This window comes from Phyllosticta citriasiana, assembly GCF_038021145.1.
Source record: "Phyllosticta citriasiana strain CBS 120426 chromosome Unknown IWZ02scaffold_7, whole genome shotgun sequence".
In the NCBI taxonomy this organism is placed as follows: domain Eukaryota; kingdom Fungi; phylum Ascomycota; class Dothideomycetes; order Botryosphaeriales; family Phyllostictaceae; genus Phyllosticta; species Phyllosticta citriasiana.
Genome location: NW_027117284.1, coordinates 332,122 through 352,462, shown reverse-complemented (window position 1 = coordinate 352,462; position 20,341 = coordinate 332,122). Strand labels below are relative to the sequence as shown.

General features: G+C 55.3%; 6 protein-coding genes across 6 annotated transcripts; 5 read left to right on the top strand and 1 right to left on the bottom strand.

The window, feature by feature from the left end:
- Positions 1-90: 90 nt before the first annotated feature.
- On the top strand, positions 91-1,700 carry IWZ02DRAFT_490699 (putative serine/threonine protein kinase; the record flags this gene model as incomplete). The annotated part of the gene is made up of 2 exons (XM_066769683.1): positions 91-1,515; positions 1,569-1,700. 2 exons carry the CDS (start codon positions 91-93, stop codon positions 1,698-1,700), a joined length of 1,557 nt encoding a protein of 518 aa, XP_066622157.1.
- A 646-nt stretch (positions 1,701-2,346) lies between these two features.
- On the top strand, positions 2,347-5,488 carry IWZ02DRAFT_270811 (UNC-like C-terminal-domain-containing protein). The gene is made up of 2 exons (XM_066763474.1): positions 2,347-4,618; positions 4,675-5,488. The coding sequence occupies exons 1-2, from the start codon at positions 2,525-2,527 to the stop codon at positions 5,332-5,334; spliced, it is 2,754 nt and encodes a 917-aa protein (XP_066622156.1). The 5' UTR covers positions 2,347-2,524; the 3' UTR covers positions 5,335-5,488.
- Positions 5,489-7,612: 2,124 nt separating this feature from the next.
- IWZ02DRAFT_433249 (glycogen synthase kinase-like protein-3 beta) lies at positions 7,613-9,203 on the top strand (the record flags this gene model as incomplete). Its single annotated transcript, XM_066766278.1, has 5 exons — positions 7,613-7,891; positions 7,962-8,045; positions 8,116-8,464; positions 8,542-8,997; positions 9,064-9,203. The coding sequence occupies 5 exons, from the start codon at positions 7,613-7,615 to the stop codon at positions 9,201-9,203; spliced, it is 1,308 nt and encodes a 435-aa protein (XP_066622155.1).
- A 1,714-nt stretch (positions 9,204-10,917) lies between these two features.
- Positions 10,918-14,337, top strand: IWZ02DRAFT_451995 (cap binding protein). The gene is made up of 5 exons (XM_066767557.1): positions 10,918-11,142; positions 11,209-11,318; positions 11,395-11,501; positions 11,551-11,821; positions 11,873-14,337. Exons 1-5 carry the CDS (start codon positions 11,070-11,072, stop codon positions 13,901-13,903), a joined length of 2,592 nt encoding a protein of 863 aa, XP_066622154.1. The 5' UTR covers positions 10,918-11,069; the 3' UTR covers positions 13,904-14,337.
- A 1,082-nt stretch (positions 14,338-15,419) lies between these two features.
- IWZ02DRAFT_451992 (TB2/DP1, HVA22 family-domain-containing protein) lies at positions 15,420-16,701 on the bottom strand. Its single transcript, XM_066767556.1, has 6 exons — positions 16,533-16,701; positions 16,215-16,421; positions 16,149-16,157; positions 16,045-16,070; positions 15,888-15,983; positions 15,420-15,821 (listed from the first exon to the last, which is right to left on the bottom strand). The coding sequence occupies exons 1-6, from the start codon at positions 16,581-16,583 to the stop codon at positions 15,704-15,706; spliced, it is 507 nt and encodes a 168-aa protein (XP_066622153.1). The 5' UTR covers positions 16,584-16,701; the 3' UTR covers positions 15,420-15,703.
- A 911-nt stretch (positions 16,702-17,612) lies between these two features.
- IWZ02DRAFT_377910 (cephalosporin C regulator 1) lies at positions 17,613-20,038 on the top strand (the record flags this gene model as incomplete). Its single annotated transcript, XM_066764969.1, has 3 exons — positions 17,613-18,247; positions 18,302-18,616; positions 18,670-20,038. The coding sequence occupies 3 exons, from the start codon at positions 17,613-17,615 to the stop codon at positions 20,036-20,038; spliced, it is 2,319 nt and encodes a 772-aa protein (XP_066622152.1).
- Between the last annotated feature and the right edge of the window lie 303 nt (positions 20,039-20,341).

Genomic DNA, 20,341 nt, shown 5'->3' with positions numbered 1-20,341 from the left:
TTCACCCGCCTGCGCCGCTTTCCTCACTCCCGCCGCTGCCACCTCTTTGCACCCCATCTCCGCTCTCCTTCCTCGCCGTTTCTACTCGTCATGGCCAACAAGACGTCCCCCGCCGTTAGCTCCAAGCCTTCCGGTTCCCCGGTCCCCTCTACTTCCACATCCTCACTCGCTTCTTCCGACGGCAACTTCGCGCTACCGCCTCCAAAGAACACCAATGGCGATGTTCCGCTGACCAACGGTTCCGCCGCACCAAGACCCAATCTTCCTGCAAAGAAGCCCACCATGTCATCCCGGATAAGCGGAATCTTTGGTCGCCGCGAACCAGATAGCTCGAGGGAAAGTTCGAGAGTTGTCGTTGACAAAATTCCGGAAAAGGTCACCGAAAAGTCCCCTTCCAACAGCGACACGCCACCAGCAACGTCACCCAAACCAGAGCCAAAGCGACAAGTATCCAAATCAGAAAAGCAAGCGACTGGAGCAACCGAGCGCTCCAAAAGCAACTCGGACAAAAAGAAAGAGCAGCAGCAGGCCGCCAACGTCTCCCGGCGATTCAGGCTCCACGAGGATGGCTCCCACGAACATCAGTTGAAGATCCAGAAGCGCGAAGAGAAGCTTAAGGACATGTTCCAAAATCTGATGCTGGGCAAGAAGAAGGAATCCCACCCAGAGGAGCAGCCGTTGAGCCTAATGTCTGGCTGGGTGGATCAGATCCGGAACGACAAGGAGAAGTTCAGTGCTGAACACAAAGGAGGCGCAAGCTCATCAATGACTCTGGTCCAAAAATACGGAAAGTGCCAAGAAATCATTGGGCGCGGTGCGTTCGGCATCGTCAAAATCGCACACAAGCCTGACGAGAAGGATCCCAAGCGAGAAAAGCTCTTCGCGGTCAAGGAGTTTAAGCAGCGACCTGGCGAATCGGACAAGAAGTACAACAAACGTCTGACGTCCGAATTTTGCATTTCCTCGTCCATGCACCATCCAAATATCATCAACACCCTGGACCTCATCCGGGACGAGAAGGGCGAGTTCTGCGAAGTGATGGAGTACTGCGCTGGCGGTGACCTCTACACCTTGATCCTGGCAGCCGGTCAGCTCGAAGTCGTTGAGGCCGACTGCTTCTTCAAGCAGCTCATGCGCGGCGTCGACTACTTGCACACCATGGGCGTCGCACATCGCGATCTCAAGCCTGAAAACTTACTTCTTACGCAACACGGCGCCATCAAAATCACCGACTTTGGCAACGGCGAGTGCTTCAGAATGGCATGGGAGGAGGAGCCTCACATGACAGCTGGAATTTGTGGTTCCGCGCCGTACATTGCCCCCGAAGAGTATGTTGACGAAGAATTCGACCCGAGGGCCGTTGACGTCTGGGCCTGCGGTGTCATATACATGGCCATGAGAACAGGCCGGCACCTTTGGCGGGTTGCAAAAAAGGGAGAAGATGAGTTTTATACAAAATACCTCGAGGACCGAAAGGAAGAAAGCGGATACAGACCAATCGAGGTTCTCCGAAGGGTATGTAGCGACTTTGGAATCGTGCTCGTGTTTTCACTGAATTTGGGCAACAGCGCCAATGCCGCAACGTCATCTACTCCATCCTCGACCCGAATCCGAACCGCCGCCTCACGGCAGAAGAGGTCAACCGATCAGAATGGGTCGATCAGATACATCTCTGCAGGGCCGGAGACGAGGGCTTTTAACAATTGTGCCAATCAAGGGTCTTTGGGATACATGGCTTTTTTGCACATGTCTGACGACCTAACGCCCAACCAAATCTGACGTTGATTTTTCCTAGCAGCCTAAGTGGCGACAGTGTCCGCCTGTTCTTCCTTTCTTTGCGCTCACTGCACCTTTTGATGCGCATGCATTGTTTCGTTCCAGCGCGCATACCCCCCACCCCAACGCCCCCCCCCCCCCCCCCCCCCCCCTTCTTTTCCATGGCATGACACACGGTCTGTCTTCGCTGGTCGCATGAATTTTTTTTTTTTTTTTGGCCTTTTTCCTGCGGGAACCCCGGGATACAATTGCGCACATGAATCTTTCTTCTTGGGAGCAGGGCGAATGGACATGTAGAGAGCGGACTGAAGACTCTGTTTTTTCCTTTTTTTCCTCTTCTTTTTTGGGGCGGCCATTTGAAAGACATGGTCCAGATCAGGACCTTTTCGTGCGAACGGGATGGATGGGCTGCACTTTGGAGACGGCGCAATCGCCGACAGAGGTGAAACGACAATATCACTGGATACCGTGAGCAAATACAAAATCAAAACCATGAAGATTTGCCCGTCATCTGAACATGGGGAAGGGGCTTGTCAAGCTGTTTGCGGCGGCAGCGGGGGGCTAATCCATGCGCGTCGCAAGTGGAGTCGGGTTGTGGCCAGCTTTCTGATAGCTGTGTCTGTCTGACCTAACCAACACATGTGCCAATGACATACGTTTACCAGCCCTCATTCGCGATTGCTGCATGCTCTGACCCTTCGCATGCGACTAGCCGGCCAGCCCCTCCGCCGACTGATATGTACGAGCGATGCTCAAGATTGGCCGACATGTCTTCGCGGCGGCCTTCTTCCTCGTCCTCTCGCTCCCGCGCGCCGTCTTGGCCGTTTCTGTCTTGACCAACTCCAACGTCGCTGGCCCTGACGTTGCAAATTCGGCCTCAACTCCTTTGCCGACCGTCTCAACATGCCGGAGTAGAACCATCAACTACATTACTCACTCCTTACCTCAACAATGTTTGAGAGCGAGACCTACCGCGTCTTCCGGGTCCAACTCGACTGCAACCACCGCCACCGAGTCCGCCTCAACGTCATCGACGAGTCCTACCGGCTCCGAGGGGAACAACGATCCCAACTCTGCTTTTGACACGACCCGGAGAGGCGAGGACACAGCGCGAATTGTTTCCACCTCGTCTACCGCTACAGCTCAAGTCACGCAGACAACTGCATCCCATGCTGCTTCTCCATCATTCGAGCCCGAGGTGGAAGCAGATTCGCCCTTAGACACGGCCAACTTTCTGTCTTTTGAGGAGTGGAAAAAACAAAACTTGGCAAAAGCGGGCCAGTCGCCGGATAATGTCGGACAAGGTCGCGGGGCCGCTGGGAGCCAGAACAGGAAGCATCGGCCTGTCAACTTGAACAGCGAACTCGATTTCCTGGGCGAGGATGCTGAAATTGAGCTCGACTTTGGAGGCTTTGGTACCAACAAAGCCGGCCAGCAAACAGACGAGTCGTCGGGGCTCGAAGCCAAGGCAGCTGGAGCTGATAGCGCGTCAAAGGAGGTGCCCGCCAACGGGCGTCCTCGAAGCAAAGACGCCGGCAAGACGTGCAAGGAACGATTCAACTACGCCTCCTTCGACTGTGCGGCGACGGTGCTCAAGACAAATCCGCAATGCAAGAGTTCTTCGTCCCTGCTGGTCGAGAACAAGGACAGTTACATGCTCAACGAATGTGCGGCGGACAACAAGTTTGTGATTGTGGAGCTCTGCGATGACATACTGGTTGATACGATTGTCCTGGCCAATTTCGAATTCTTCAGCTCCATGTTCCGCACGTTTCGAGTGAGTGTCTCGGACCGGTATCCAGTGAAGTTGGACCGATGGAAGGAACTCGGAATTTTCGAAGCTCGAAACAGTCGTGACATTCAGGCGTTCCTTGTCGAAAACCCTCTGATCTGGGCACGATATCTACGGATTGAATTCTTGTCTTATTACGGCAACGAGTTCTACTGTCCTGTGTCCTTGCTGCGAGTTCACGGGACTACTATGATGGAGGAGTTTCGCCATCAAGAGGAAGCTGCCAGGGGCGACGACGACGCTGAAGAAATCATGGAAAGCGAGGGCGAAGCTATCAAAGCCATTCCGTCTAGTTTGCAAGCTTCAGCTCCAACCCAGGCGACCTCAGTTGACGAAGGTAATGCATCACCTCGCACGGCGCAGCCTAGCAACACGATTTCTCCTACAGATGAAGGAGCTCAAGCAGAGCAGGAGAAGGGCAGCTCGAAGCAGGCCAGTGGCCAAATCACCAACCATGGCGTGACCGGGGGCGAAGGCGTAGCGGCGACAAGCAACAGCCAGGAAGATCAAACAACACAAACTGCGGCCACCACAACTCAGACCGGCTCAGAAACTAATCATTTTTCTGTGGTCAACGCCAGTAGTCCTGTTGGCGCGGACGAGCCAAGTCCCGTTTCGAATCACACCCAGTCTGGTGGTTCTACGTCCTCAAACCTTGGCCCTACAGAATCTTCTGCTGGACATGCTACATATACAACCGATGCTACTCAGATGTCTGCAGGTGCCGCTCCGTCGCCGGAAGGCGCACCAAATGGGACGGACGCCGCATTTGCATCGTCAAGGACGGGGCAGAGTTCTGGGGACACGGTCAGGCACACAGCGACCCAGCCCCAGAACGCGGCGCCGACGACGCAAGAGAGTTTCTTCAAATCCATTCACAAGAGGTTGCAGATGCTCGAGTCGAACTCGACACTGTCGTTGCAATACATTGAGGATCAATCTCGGATTCTCAGAGATGCCTTTGCAAAGGTTGAGAAGCGGCAGCTTGGCAAAACGGAAAAGTTTCTGGACCATCTCAACGGCACAGTGATGGCTGAACTGAGGGAGTTTGTAAGTCTGATGCATGCCAACCAAGGCCTTGGACGAGAAGCTAATACTCTGCCCAGCGACAACAGTACGACCAGCTATGGCAGTCGACCGTCATTGAACTGGAGAATCGTCGCGAGCAGCATCAAAGAGAGATGCTGGCCATAAGTACGCGTCTGACTCTGCTTGCGGACGAGCTTCTCTTCCAGAAGCGCATGGCTGTGGTGCAGTCTACACTGATTCTGCTGTGTCTAGGGCTTGTGCTGTTTGTCCGCTCTGGAAGCAACTATCTGGAATTGCCGCTGGTGCAACAGATGATGCACAAGCTGCAGTTTGACAGCCCTGCCAGCAGCCCGTCGCCCCAACGGTACCGGCGCGAGGAGAGGAAGCAGCAGTTTGGAAACATGTCTGACGCTTCGGTGGACGAGCGGCGCAGCCCGCTTCTGGAGTTTTCACCGCCGACGCCAGAAGACGACGGAGCAGGCCAAGGGTCAAATGGGGATTTCGAGGACAGCCCACCAGGGCCGGTGCGGAAGACGCAGAGCAGCCCTTCGACACCCCAAGGATCCAGAGATGGGCAAATGGACTGGAGCGGCAGCGAAGCAGAAGCGAGAGGAGGCCATGTAGACGCAATGCGAAGCGGAACTGGCGACAGGCAGGATATCAGCGGCGTGGTCGTCGCAGATCCCAATCAGCATGGAGATTCGGGTGGGTCGGCGACGGATTCGGACGAGGGTTGAGGTGCGAGAGGATGCAGCGACACCACCAAGGGCAGGTTATGTAGTCATGTAGAGCAATGTTTGCTCGAGCCTCGGGGCAGCACGAGAGTTTGTTTCGGGCGGGAAGCCATGTGGATCCATCACGAGAGAGTCGGGAATTGCATGACGAAACGGGACAGGGACGCACCTGGCGAAGCTCAGCCAGAGGTGTGTGTTTGGTTCTCAAGCAGTTGTGGCGCACCAAAGTGGGAATAAGGAGAGGAGAAACGATGATTGTGCCGCTGCTCAAGCAGTAAAAGGCAGCAGTAGCAGCAGCTCAGTCGAGATGGATGAGGAGGGACCGGAGCTGGTACATGTGGTCATGTTGGTCATGTGCATCGCGGGCACAAGCAGAAATCTGCATGGTGGCAGCTGATGCAGATGCCGCAAGAGCCGCATGCCAGGAAATCCGTCAGCAGGTGCTTGCTCGCCATAAAACAAGGCTTCTGGTTGCATCTGTAGGCTCGCCCGAAGTGGGCCTCGAGCAAAGTCTAAACGCCTCGTCAGTTGCTTTGGGCGACACGTGGAGGCGACCATGTGGTGAAGGAAGGCGTGGAAGGTGGAGGCTCTGGATTGTGGGAGAGAGGCAGAGAGGGAGAGAATGAAGACAATTCAACACCATGTGTGTACCTGGCAGGCATGCAAGAGCCCGCAAGGTGTGTTAGGTGCCTAGGTGTGGTTTTCACTCAGGTCTCAGCTCTGACAGTCACGTGATGGGGGCTTGCGCTGACCTGGAGGTGGGCTGGACGGCGTTTGGTTTTCCAGCCAAGTGACGAGTGGAACCGGGAATCAATCAATATATTAGTTAGTGAATGGCGATGATTTTTGCTTCATTTTGGCCAACCAAGGTGGGCCTGGGTCTGTGTCTGTGTGACGAAACTGGCAACGTACATTAGGTACCTTAGCGCAGCAGCCCATCAACACCACGGCCAAGGCGAGCCATGTACATGTACTTAAAGTGGACGATGTCAGGTCTGTTAATGTGCCCGTGGCCAATTTTCCAGACCAGAGCGTTTCTTTCTGAGAGGACAGAGATGATGTTTGACCTGCTGAGTGAGTGAGTGCTTGGCTCACTGCCCGCCCACTTCTCGTCAGTCGCCACGCACCCGGCCATTCATGACGACGACAGGAGCCCACCGGGACCTAAGGTGAAGCTGTGACGGCATGGACGAACAGCGCGTGCGCTTGCGGGGGGGGGGGGGTTCAGAATGCAATGCAGAGAAATCAGCGGCGAGGGTGTAACAATTTTTATTTTGTCATTTTTGTTTTTGTTTTTTCCTTTCTCTCCCCGGACAGAGAGACAGACAGACAGACGGTCGGCCAGAGTTGACTTGGCCTTGACGGCCGCCCGCTCGCCCGCCCGCTCCCAGGCCCTCCCCCCTCGTTGTCGTCTCGTCGTCCTCTCCTCTGTCAAGCGGCCTGCGTACTTTTCCGGATTGACGACGCTCACGCGCACCCTAAAACTTAGCGCGGCCCTCGCTCTTCCACCTCGCTTTCTCTCTCTCTCTCTCTCTCGCTCGCTCTCTCGTCACCAGCGCAGTTGTCATTTCAACTTGACGGACTGACTGACTGACTGACTGTGCTGTTGCCCTCGACTGCATCCTACCCTGTCCTGCCCTGCCCTGCCCTGCCCTGCCCTGCCCTGCCCTGTCCTGTCCTGCCCTGCCCTGCCCTGACCTTCTTCGCACTTTCTGCCCTTTTCCTCTCCTCCCCTCTTCCTCTTCTCCGTCGTCTCTGATCCTAGCATCCTACCACGCTGCGCTACCTACAGTACCATACACACAGACAGCAGGCGCCCCACAACGCGCTTCAGGTCTCGCTGCGCCCTGCATTGCATTGCCCTTTCAGCCCTCCACCTCACCTGCTGCCCGCTCTCCACCGAGTCAACACACGACACACAGACTCCGCAGCCCAACTTCACACCTCCACCTCTCGACCACGGCCCTCCACCACCACGCCAACACCAACCAAAACGTCAACACCATCGTCGACCAACCCCCACCGCCATCAACACCGTCGTCCTGTCGTCGCTCCAACGCCCCCTCCGCGAGCGCCAAAGCCATCCCGTCAGCTCCGCCTCCCGCCCGCCGCCATCTCTCAACGCCCCTCCTTTCGCCGGCTACCCCAACGTGCCCGTAGCCTGTCGCCCACGACGGACTCCATCGCCGAGCAACCACGACCATTTCGCCCGCTCCTCTGCTCGGTCCCGCCCTACTCGCGATAGCAATTCGACGCCTTTTCAATTCTCCACGTCGTCGCCATGTCGCAAAATCGGCCATCGGCTTTTTCGAGCCTTCGCATGGGTGGTAAGGACACAACAACCAGTCGGACCGTGTTCGGCTTCGCCTTGCTAACCCCCACGTCAGAGGTGATACGCGAAAAGGTACAAGACGGCGTGACTGGCGAGTACAGAGACTTGGCCTACACTCAGTGCAAGATCGTTGGTAATGGCTCCTTTGGCGTCGTCTTCCAGACCAAGCTGTCGCCGAGCGGTGAAGATGCCGCCATCAAGAGAGTCCTGCAGGACAAGCGATTCAAGGTGCGCTCCCATCAGCCTTCCAGCCCCTCTACGCCATCATGCCCCACGCCACTGACCCGTCATGACGCAGAACCGCGAGCTCCAAATAATGCGCATCGTGCGCCACCCCAACATTGTGGAACTGAAGGCCTTTTTCTACAACAATGGCGAACGGGTAAGACGGCCACCCCCCTCCCACGTTGCAACCCACCCGAGCTGCCTCTTTGCTGACTCCCCGTCTCCAGAAGGATGAAGTCTACCTTAACCTCGTTCTCGAATACGTCCCAGAAACCGTCTACCGCGCCTCGAGGTATTTCAACAAGTTGAAGACGGTCATGCCTATACTCGAGGTCAAGCTCTACATCTACCAATTGTTCCGCTCTCTTGCATACATCCACTCGCAGGGCATCTGCCACCGGGACATCAAGCCGCAGAATCTCCTCCTTGATCCCAACACGGGCGTGTTGAAGCTGTGTGACTTTGGTAGCGCAAAGATACTGGTCGAGAACGAGCCCAACGTCTCGTACATTTGCTCGAGGTACTACAGAGCCCCAGAGCTGATTTTCGGCGCAACAAACTACACCACGAAGATCGGTACGTCATCGCAATCCCTCGGCGCAAGCCGCCCCTACCCTGGCCATGAACTTGCTGAAGCCTCGTGTTCATTTTAGATGTCTGGTCTACCGGGTGCGTCATGGCCGAATTGATGCTCGGCCAGCCTTTATTTCCGGGAGAATCCGGAATTGACCAGCTGGTCGAGATCATCAAGGTCCTTGGAACCCCGACCCGGGACCAGATTCGCACCATGAACCCCAACTACATGGAGCACAAGTTCCCTCAAATCAAACCCCATCCGTTCAACAAGGTACGGACGAGCGGCCCGGCAAACATGCAAAACGAGCGAAACTCACCAGCTTACAAGGTTTTCCGCAAAGCGGACCCCAACGCCATCGACCTCATCTCCAAGCTTCTCGAATACACGCCCACCCAGAGGCTTTCCGCAATCGATGCCATGGTCCACCCCTTCTTTGACGAGCTGAGGGACCCCAACACGAGACTTCCGGATTCTCGTCACCCCAATGGCGCCGTCAAGGAGCTCCCCAATCTCTTTGACTTTACCCACCATGGTGAGCAATCTTCATTCTTTCACATGGAGGCGTACTGATCACACACCTTTCTTCCTCTTCACACAGAACTCTCGATTGCCCCTCAACTCAACAACAAACTCGTCCCGCAACACTTGCGTGCGACCCTGGCAGCTCGGGGACTGGACATTGAGTCGCCCGATTTCAAGCCACTCACGAAAGATCAGATGATGGCTCGATTGGACTAGAGGTCCCGCTGGCATGCGTCATGAGGTCATGTTATGTGTTTTATTGATTTGGCACGGCATTTTCTCTTCGCGGCCTCCCGGCCCATCGCTTTCCTCGCGGAAACAGGGTCGACAGCCATCGTCCTCCGGGCATCAAAAATACAGAGGGCGCTTCCGTATACGCATTGCCCCTCTCCGGACTGACAGCTCCAAAAATCGCGGACTTCGTCATGCATCACACCGTTTGAGCGGCCTCTTTGATTTGCCAAGTTCCACATGCTCTGGCCGCTGCGTAGATGTTATTCCTTCAGCCCATCAGTTCCCGTGGATGGATTCGGAGGCGGTCAAAGAAATCGAAGGATTTGTGGTGGCTTAACAATGGCTCGGAGAGGTCCAAAGTTTGCTGGCCTCTGGAACGAGGCCTATTTTCTTGGTCGCGGCGGGCCCTAACTACCTACCTTCTTGTCGTTGTTAGTCTCCCTCTTCGGCGCCTTCCCACCAGCGGGACACCTATTTTCCTTTTCCTCCTTTTTCTATTTTTAACTTTCATCGAGAATCGCGAAGGATATCATCTGAATGTCGTCGTGGCGGGAAAGGCTCCGGGTTTTCCGTGATTCGTAAGCTGCTGTAACGGGGAGAGGAATACCAATGGTGGTAGATTTCAATATCCTTTTCATTTTTCATTTTCATCTTTTTTTTTTTTTTTTTCCTCATTTCTGCTGCGTCTGGCTCATCACCCATCCATCTCCCCACCCCCCAAAACGAAACCGTGAGCTGCCGATCCCGATTGGTTTGGCCATGAACTGCGCAAGAGGGAAATTTTCATCGCTATCTCCTTTAGGCTTCACAAAAAAACGTCGGACTCGACCATTTTCATCCCAGCCCCGCGCCCAGCTTGACCAAGGGAGGGAGACTCTGCAGGAGATTTTGGTTGTAGGAGAAGGGGCAGTGCTTTTAACCCACGCTTTTTCTGATCCTGTACGAAAAGAAACGACAGATCTGGGACTTTTAGGTTCGCCTCTCGTCAACGCCCAGACCGCTATCTAGGCATGCTCTCCAAAGACTCTTAAAGCTTACATGACATGCCACCATCAGCCTCCATAGTGACCGCGATATCACTCTGGTTTTTCGTTCCGTGATGACGGTTGCCACCATGCCATGTCGAAAGCTGCTTCCATCGGTTCTGTCACGCGGACATGAATTTGGATCATGGATATAAAAGTTCGAATCTCGAGGCTCAACTCTCCTCCACCCAAACACCAACTTCCTTGCATCTTCAACGTCCTGCTCGGAACTTGGTATTACGCCTTCACCCCGAGCCTTGCTGTGGCTCCAGGAGTGAATGAGCAGAGGCATCTTTTTGTCCTCATTCGACAGGCTCAGCATCCTCTCCCTCTGCTCTCTCACTTGGAACACATCCTCAACGTCGAGGCAATCATTGCACTTCATTCACGCGTGACCAAGACGCTCCAAAGGTGATAGCGGTTACTGCCAAGCGCGCAAGACCACACTCACAGAGAGATCATGGCCTCTTTGATGGAGGGCATTGCCTACCAGGATGCTTCGACGTACCATCGAGACATTCGGGAGGTTGCTGCAGAGTATCGGACTCTTCACAAAGATGATGGGTCGAGTTTGGCTGACGAGCTGCTTGATAAAATGGTGCTGAACGATGGTGAAGCCGGGCATGGGCATGGACCTGGAGCAAACAGTGCAAACATGGCTAGCGGCTTGGCGCAGCGCAAGGTCCGTGTTCCAACGGGCCCGCGAAGAGGCCGTCGCATCCGCAGGCAAGCTCCCCGACGCGACTGGTACCCTTACTGCATCAACATCAAGGGCGACTTTTACCGACCTGGACAACAGCGCTTCGCGGACCAAGACGTCGAAATGGCCGATGCTGATGATCGCCGTCCCTCGGGTCGCTTCTACAATCGCAACAAACGCAAGCGTCGCTATGATGGTGAGTTGAGCCGACACCTACATCAAATCACCTTGGCGTTTGCCCATGTTAACTTTTTTGTCGCAGAGGATGAGGTTGACGACCGCCGTGATGGCAGGCATGCTCCCATGCGTCGCCGTCTTGAAGAGTCGTCGGTTTTGAAGCTGCGCAGACAGCTTTTGACCATCGCCGAGTCGGTAAGTCCTCCGGAACTCGTGTGTGTGTTGAGAACAAACCCGCCGCGACACTGACTGCTGACGCTCAATCTATTAGCCTGCCAGAGACTCGCAGGACGACGCTCAAGACATTTCCCGTATTGCGTCTGACAACGCCGAAGAAGAGGAGTTCAGGTCTGCGTTTGTGCACTTGACAGTCCAGCTGTGCGTGTGTGATTCCTTTCCTACATGAGCATTGCTGACCTGCTGCTAGCGTCGGAGAGCAGCCTTTCAAGATTCCCTTCACAGCAGCCGTCATTTTGTATCTCAACGATACCAAGCCGGATTTGGTCAAGGAAGTTTTGGAGGAAGCGCGACAGGTTGCACAAGAGAAGCTGGAGGCTGGAAACTGGCGGGGCTTCAAGCTTGTGCTGCGATTCTTCGCCTGCCTCCAAGGCTTATTCGAGGATGGCGAAGGAGTCTTCTCAATCCTCGAGGAGCTCTTCAGCAGAGCGGTCGATCTGCAGGCTGCGTCGTCTGAAGACGTAAGTGTTGCATCCCAGAGCTTAAAATTGGACTGCTAACTTGTCGAATAGGCCGTCGGCTTGGAACTTGTCAAGATAATTCTCCTCACCATCCCGTATGTCATCGTCGCCGCATCTGGACAGGAGCAAAATGCTCTTGACATGCTCGAAAAGACAGAAATCGTTGCCTCGGCGCCGCACGCCCTGGAGCCTCTCGTCGACCCATACCCAGGAGATAGCGAAGACAAGCCGTTTGGTTTCCAGAGTGTGATTGGACTTTTGCAGAAGCAACTTCAGAAAGAGGCCTCGCGCGGTTGGAAGCTCGCATGCATACCCCGGGTCTACACCAAACGAGAAAAGGAAGCCAATGCGGACGAGGAGAAGACGGTTACCAAACACAGTTTCCCTGCCATTGCGGTTCCATCGCCTGTGAACCCGGGACCCCGTCCGCTTTTTCCCGAGACCTACTTTTCCCTTTACGCCGACCAAGACGTCGAAACGGTCCCACAAACTTCCGACATTGCCTCGTCCCTCCTCCGGGATGCGCTCGTCGACACAATCAACATTCTCGATTTCAATAGGAACGCTTGTGCCAAGTTCCTCCTCGAGATTGACTGTTACTGGGCTCCCGACACGTTCGTGAAGCGTGCCACGCCTTTTGACAAGATTAAGGATATTCCAGAAGACCAACCTACTTGGAAGCCCGAGGACATTGCCGTCGACGCTGTCTTCTCGCAAATTCTGTCTCTCCCCTCTGCGGAACACAAGCTAGTTTACTACCATTCCCTGATCACAGAGTCCTGCAAACTTGCTCCTGCGGCTGTTGCGCCCAGTCTTGGACGTGCCATCCGTTTTCTCTTCCGTCATCTGGAAGCCATGGACATGGAAATCTCGTACCGCTATATGGACTGGTTTGCGCACCATCTCAGTAATTTTGAATTCCGCTGGAAGTGGATCGAATGGTCCGAGGACGCTTCAAGGTCCGACCTGCACCCGCGCAAAGCATTCATCAACGGCGCGTTGGACAAGGAGATTCGCCTGAGCTTTGCAAAGCGCATCCGTGAGACGCTCCCTGCAGAGTGGCCAAACCTCATTCCAGAGGCCAAAGACAAGGATACTCCGGACTTCAAGTACGAGTCGGAACAGACTCCCTATGCCGCCGAAGGCCGTGAACTCCTGCAACTGTTGAAGAAGAAGGCCCCCGAAGAAGAAATCCAGGAAGTGATTAACAAAATCCACGAGCAAGCAGCCGAGCATGGCGTCGCGGACCCGTTGGTCCCATCCACGGATGCGTACATGACTTGCATCTGCTACATTGGCTCCAAGTCGCTCTCGCACGTGCTTTCATGCATTGAGCGCTGCAAGGAACGCTTACTTGGCGTTGGCCCAGCCTCTGAAGCAGGTCGCAGGCAAATCATCTCGTCCGTGTTCGACTACTGGAGCGCTCAGCCTGGAATCGCGGTCAACATTGTGGACAAGCTGCTCAACTACACGATCCTGAGTCCCTTGAGCGTCGTGCAGTGGGCGCTGAGCGACCGTCTCAATGCGGGCAGGGTGCTTGCCGAAAGCTGGGCTTACGAAATGGTTTCCAACACGGTGGGCAAAGTTACCAACCGTGTGCGCCAAATTGTGGCGGCCAAGCTTCAGCGTGGACTTCCGGCAGAACAGGTGCAGACTCTTGACGAAGTGCTGGTCAAGGAGCGCGAGGCCATGAGGCAGCTCTTTAATTTCATCGACGATGCCGTGACGGGTGTTGCTGGTGGAGCCGCGGACCAGTTTATCGAAGAGGATGGTAGCAACGGCTTGGACGAGGAGATGGGCAAGTTAGTCAAGGCGTGGGGAGAGCGCTGGGCGAGGGTCTTCAGGAGAAAGGCAGCCGTCGAAGAGTCGATTGTCGGTGAGTCGGCCGTTGAAGCCAAGGTTGCGGCCATGGTTGTGGCGCTCGAGGCAGAGCAGGCCAAGGCTGTTGAGCAAGCAGAGCAGGAGGCGGCGGCAGTGGCAGCAGCTCTGGACACCAACGGGGCCATTGATGCAGCAAACGGCGAGGCTGATGCGAGTGCCGACAACAATGGGGCCATGGCTGTCGACGATGCTGCCCCTTGACCCATTGCCATGCAGGCAGCGTTGAAGATGAGAAAGAGTGGATTGATATCCTGGAGCGACATTAACAGGGAAGAAGAGGTCGATTCTGAGTGAGATGATTGCTCTGAAGACGGGTCGCTGCGATTGACCACCAAAAGTTCTGCACGGGGATGAATGTGTACAACAGAGCTCCATCATGGTTACGGGGTAGGGGGTACTAATTGGCGAGTGCAGACATCAGGCACCTTTGGCGCTCGACAATCATCTGAAGGTGAGGCTGCGCCTCGGAGGGTGGAAGGGTAGGCAATCAATCAGATGCAAACAAACAACACGGAGGAGGAAAAAAAAAAAAAAAAAAAACCCAAGGAAAGGGCAGGGAGTGTGGAGGCCCCTTAGATACTCTTTACGGTCTGGTACCAGGTCAGAAAACACATCTTGATTTTATGACCTTAAAATTTTGGCTTGTCTATGAATGACCTCGCTTCCCTAACTTGGAAAAACGCGAGGCAAGCGTGCTCTGCGGGGGGGTTGTTGTTGTTGTTGTTATTGTTATTGTCGCTGCCGCCGCCACCGCCGCCAAAGCTGTTGGTGGAGTTGGTTGGGCTGGTTATTAAGCAAGCGGTTGGACGAATGTAACAAGGGGGCAAACAACAGACGAAACGCCACTTTGGTCGGTGCAGTCGGCCCATGCTCCCTCTGTGCATAACGCCATTTGCGATGGGCTTGATGTAGTCCATCTGCCTGCCGCGGTGCATGTGCTTGTTTCAATGGCTGTTTACGTCGCCTGCTGCAGCAGTGAACGCTTTGCACAAAGCAGAGTAGGTGACTAGGTGACTAGGTAGCTGCTGCTTGCCCGGCCGTCGGTCGACTCTCCATTTACTTTACATACCCCGCTTGGAGCTTAAGCAAAGACAAGCACAGCAGGCAGTTTGGAGCGTGGCAGAGAGCACGGGAAAAGTAGGCCACAGTGTTGCGCATTCGTTCATTCAATTCATTTCCCGATTGAGCCCGTAGGTGTCGGATCGGATTGCAGCTCTCCACTCAACGTCCGGCGTCGCCGCTCGTCAGAAGCTCCGGTTTGCCCATGGATTGTCCTTCACATGCTCGTCGCCGTCTTCTCTTCCGACCTACTAGTCTTGACCCGGTAGATGATATTCAGGGACGGTTAAGGAGCGGCATTCTTGTCATCAACGACTTCGAAGTTTTTGGTCTTTTGCGGGCGATGCGAGTCGAAATTGTTGGAATTGCGCCAAAGGTGCCAAAACAAGACCCCATAGGCTGCTCGCCGACCATCCATGAAATGACATGCACACGTGACCGGGACGAGGTGTTTCCAATCGGGCTGTGGCTGGCTTTGTGTGCCCAATGGAAGGTCACCTATCGATCATGGCTCGGCACATGGAGCTCGGGGCACGCGACCAATGACGGCAGAGCGACATCAGTCTTCCATGCCTGTCGATTTTTTGAGCTCGATTGTCACCCACAAGTGCCATAGGCGACAATTGGAACTCACGTCACAGGCTGTGTTGATTGAGAAAGGCGAATCAAATACACACATCCATTGTCATTATTCCGAGACAGTCTATCCGAGGCAGTCGTAATGAGTCCTCACATACATGCCATTCTGTAGCAGTACAGCCTTGCTCTTGCTTCCCTTGACGCGACCAAAGTCGACGCCCTCCAGATGGCTTGTGGCCAGCTGGAGCAACACTTGTATTGGCACCGAAATTCCGTCAAAATTTAATTGCCAGTCCGGAACGCGGGCCGTGGATGAATGAAAAAACCAATTCAACCAGCAAAAACTAGAGACACACGAGGGCTCTACTCGGCCTTGGCCTGGTCGGCGGCGGCGCGCAGGTTAGAAGCGGTCGAACCGCCCTGGGTGAAGAAGCGGGAGAAGACTGGCTGGATGAAGGAGCGGAAGATGACTTGAGCACCGCTGTTGGGATTTGTTGTCGTCAGCGCAAAAGAGCCTGGCCATGGCAGTGGGGCGAAGCCTTCTTACCTGGTCTGGGGCAGAGCCATCCACAGAATCAAGACGAACTTGAAGGTGTAGTAGAAGGGGAACCAGTATACGGCGCTAACCATGCTCTCAAAGACGCTTTTGCCGCAGTCAGTCAATGCGGGAGGAAGCTTGGGATAGAGCGAGAGCCAAGACTTACGTGAAAAAGGCAAAAGTCACCCAGTACTAGCGAGAAAATCAAAACGTGTTAGCGTGGGACTGCAGCTAGAGGCGGGTCAGAAGCTTGTCTCGTCGTCGACATACCGTCAGCCACTGCAAAGATGCGACGTTAGCGGGGATTGAATGGCATTTGGTGAGCGAAGCACGTACCTGGGTGTCATCGGCCTTAGTGTTACTGAAGAGAGCCTCGAGCGAGTAGTAGCCGGGGAGGGCAAAGCCGGCGACGTTGACGAGGAACTCTCCAGCAATGTTGAAAAAGACAAAGAAGAAGTAGAGGGCGCCGACGCCGAGGATGGCGTAGACCTTGGGGACATTGGTCTGCTTCTCGAAGTTGTTGAGGACGGGATACTTGGACAGCTGCAGGCAAGCGGGTCAGCGAGGCACGATAGAGGATGCAGGTTTGCGAGAGGGAGCGATGACGAAGGCGCAGCGTGTCCGGATCAGCGACCGTGCAGGCAGGCGACGTACCTCTTTGTCGAGCTGGGAGATTTGGTGCTGAGCCTTTTCTTGGAAAGACATGGTGGATGCAGATGGTAAGCGGATAGGATGGAAGAGTGGTGGTGGTGGTGGTGGTGGTGGTGGTGGTAGTGGTAGTGATCGAGGAGGAGTGGTTGTGGGAGCGCAGGAAGATGAAGAGTGCAGGCGGAGTGGAGTGGGTGGAGGGCGGCAGGATTAGGTCAGGCAACGGTAGCTGAGGTTTGGAAGGTGCACTGCACGCTCCTCCAACTCCAGCAGGGGTGGCTCGGGGCGTGCAAGTCGCCAGGTTGCGCCAGCGCGGGGAACGACTTGCAACAACATGTACGTACTGCAAGCAACTCACCGTCGTCTGTCCGTCCGTCCGTCTTGCATCCATCCCGCCGTCGTGCGGGCGACGGGGCAGACCCTGGAGGCGTCAGTCAATGGTGCCGAAGGCTAACTCGCTGGCGCAACCCAAAGATACCTGGCTGGCTGTACGGTAAGGTACCTGGGCTGTACGGTAGGTAAACATCACGTCACGTGCCCGTCTGCTCCGTTGCTGGGAGGGCTTTTGTTTATGCCAACTACTGCTACATGTACCTAACACAACCACACAACACATACATCTGCTCCGTTCGCTCTCCTCATCATCCTACCCCTCCTCCTCCTCCGCCTCCTCCTCCTCCTACTCGTCTCTTCTGATCGCCCTCACCCGCCGACGACCTGACCTCGTCCTCGTCCTCGTTCCTCGCTCACCCACCCGTCGGCTTGGGGTTCCCGTCCGTTGCTGCGTTGCGTGCCAGCCCGCCCACTCCCACTCCCACTCCCACGCCGCTCTCGCCCCCCCCCCCCCCCCCCCCCTCTTCGGCCGCCCTGGAGTCTGTCCTCAATTGCCTCTCTCTCGCTCCTCCCATCCTCGAATTTGGCCTCGAGTCAGTCCGATCGACGCAGTCGCCTACCTGATCTGCGAGGCCATACGCACTATGGTAAGTCTTTTTTGTGGACCCCCCAGACCGAGCGCCCGAGTCGAGTCCCAATGTAAACATTGCTCTGACCGACACCCAACAACACCAGGCATCGCAGTTCCCGCCCATGTCCAACCTCCAATCCCTTGGCCATGGACGTCGGTCACGATCAACCACGTCCGTTTCGACAAAGGCCAGCCAGCGACCGCTGTCGCGCGCCTCAACCACCAGCATCCAGTCGGCAACCACCCAGGACCATAGCAACGACTTCCAACCCCATCACTACCAGCAGCAGCATCCACTGTCCCACTCCCAGCACATGCCGCACGCCTCCCAGTCCCACCTGCAATATGGCGCCATGGACCAGTCCCTCCTTCACGCCGCCCATGCCCTGGGCCCTCAGGACAACATGATCATCAACTCGGTCATGCCCTCGTACCCTCCGCAGCCTCATCACCACATGATGCCCCAGCATACTCCGGACCCTCAGTACCATCACCCTCCTCCAAACGCCTACATTCACCTCCAACACCAGCCCGACTTTGTCAACAACTCGCATGCGCCAACCGCTGTTGCCAGCGGAGCAGAGACGGACGACAAAAAGAAGAAGGGCTCCACCGCAAGTGCTACCAACGACAAGGAGCTGCGCGAAATGCTCTCCAGGGCAGACGGTCGTTCTCTCAAGGACGTTGCCGACGAGGTCCTCCGCACAGAACGAACCTCGCGTGCCGAAAAGTCGAAACAGTTGTTTGCAATGCTCTGGTGCGGCTCGTCCTTCTTCCATTGGTTCTCCATTCCACTAACCACTCTTTACAGGCTGAGGCAAACATGCAAGCATGCAAAGACGTCAGTCCCCAGAAATCGTGTCTACTCGCAATACGCAGACCGGTGCGCAACGGAACGGGTCCAGCCGCTCAATCCTGCTTCCTTTGGAAAGCTTGTCCGCGTCATCTTTCCCGGCATTGCGACTCGACGCTTGGGCGTCAGGGGTGAATCCAAATACCATTACGTCGACCTTGCACTCGTCGACGATCCTGTTGATGGGAACGATCTCGAGCGGACTGGCAGCGCGCACAGCGCAGACTTTGCCCACTCGAGGCATGGCTCGCAAACCGTCACCATGGACTTCAAGTAAGTGTCGTCATCGTTGATCCTTAGTCTCTGATTTTGACGCTTTGCCGCAGCACCATGCCCCGCCTACCTGCGGATACTGCCGCCTTTCCTGGCCAGGAGCAACCCGTCGAAAACCAGCAGCCCAAACCGCAAACTACCGGAAAGCCCTCGACTGGCCGCGCCTTTGCCGAACCGCTGGTGCCAGGATACGCAACCGCAAGGCAGACTTCGATGATGTATGAACACGAGCTGAAATTCCCACCCCCTGACGAGGATTCATTCCAGGAGAATGATTCGATTGAGCTGCCAAACATCCACGACTACACACCCCCAAAGACCGACGTCGACGCCGCAAATGCCCTGACCGCCTTGTACCGTACTCACTGCACGTCGTTGGTGGATTGCATTCGCTTTTGCAAGGAAAAGCAGTTTTTCCGTTTGTTCACTTCCTTCCACGGTACCTTGACTGTTCCCGTCCAAAAGCTGCTTGCGCACCCAAACATGGCCCCATGGATTCGAGAATGTGATTGGCTCATGTACCAAAAGATGATTCGCTTCGTATCTCGACTTACATTGCAAGTGACGCCTCCTGTTGTCATGAACTTTTTCAACAACATTGCGCGCGACTTGTACAAGCACATTAGCAAGACTTTCCAAGGCCACCCACTGCACGTTTTGGAAGCAAGGCTGGAACCCGCAACCCTCTTTGCTCAACTCCTTCACCGCATGCTAAGGGCTAATCAGGCTGCTCATGCCGCCGCGGCTCTTCTGATGATTGACCAAAATCGCAATCAAATGTGGATGGACTGGGTCACTTTTGTGAATCCAAAGAGGATCTTGGAGAGCGAACTGCCCGGCTGCGGATACGAGGAAGTCTACAAGATCATTACGCACGATGTTCGGAGCCTACTGCAACCTCTGTCGACGCCCGTCTGGCTGGAAAATGGGACGCATTACCAAGAAGCTGCCATGCAGGCGAACAAGCAGTACGGTGATTGCCCCGTGACCAATGAGACGGTGATTGACAGGCTAGCCTACTTTCTCTCACACATATCATCCCGATTCCCCAAAGCTGAGACTCGGACCATGCTGCACTGCATCAGTGCGGTGGGAACCGCAGCCTGTCGGGAGATCACGGTCGAGAACGGTGCTAGCTTTTCCCCGTGGTGGATCACAAAGGTCTTCGTCGATGAGCTGAGTCTGTGGTTGGCGTCGCTCGGCGGCTTTCTGGACCACAAGCCGCCGGAGCGAAAGAGGACCCCCAGCCAAGCCATGGCACCTGCAGAAAACACTTCAGAGGACAGAATCGATGGTGGGGGTGCGGTACGAGGCAACAGCCAAGAGGATAGGTGCTATAGCAGCCTGGGTGCCGACTTTTCGATGGATGCCAGCTTTTTGAGCAACCAGGGCAAGAGCAGTTCAGGGAATGATAGTACGTAATTGTCTTTTTTTGCACGAGAAACAACTGCCGTTGCTGACACATGCCGTCAATAGTGGACGTTCGAAACGCCCAGGAATCTCTAAACCACAACAAGTACCAATCCTATGGCATGGAGCTCGACGACAGCCAAGACCACGATGACAGTGGCATCGGCATGTCGCTCATGGACGACAGTCTCGGCCTCTCAAAGAGCTACATGGGTCAAGAAAACACGACAAGCTTCATGCAGGGCGGATTGAACGTCGGCTGATTCAACCGCCAGCCAGCGGGAGGGGGAAAGGAAAAGGAAAAGAAATCATTTC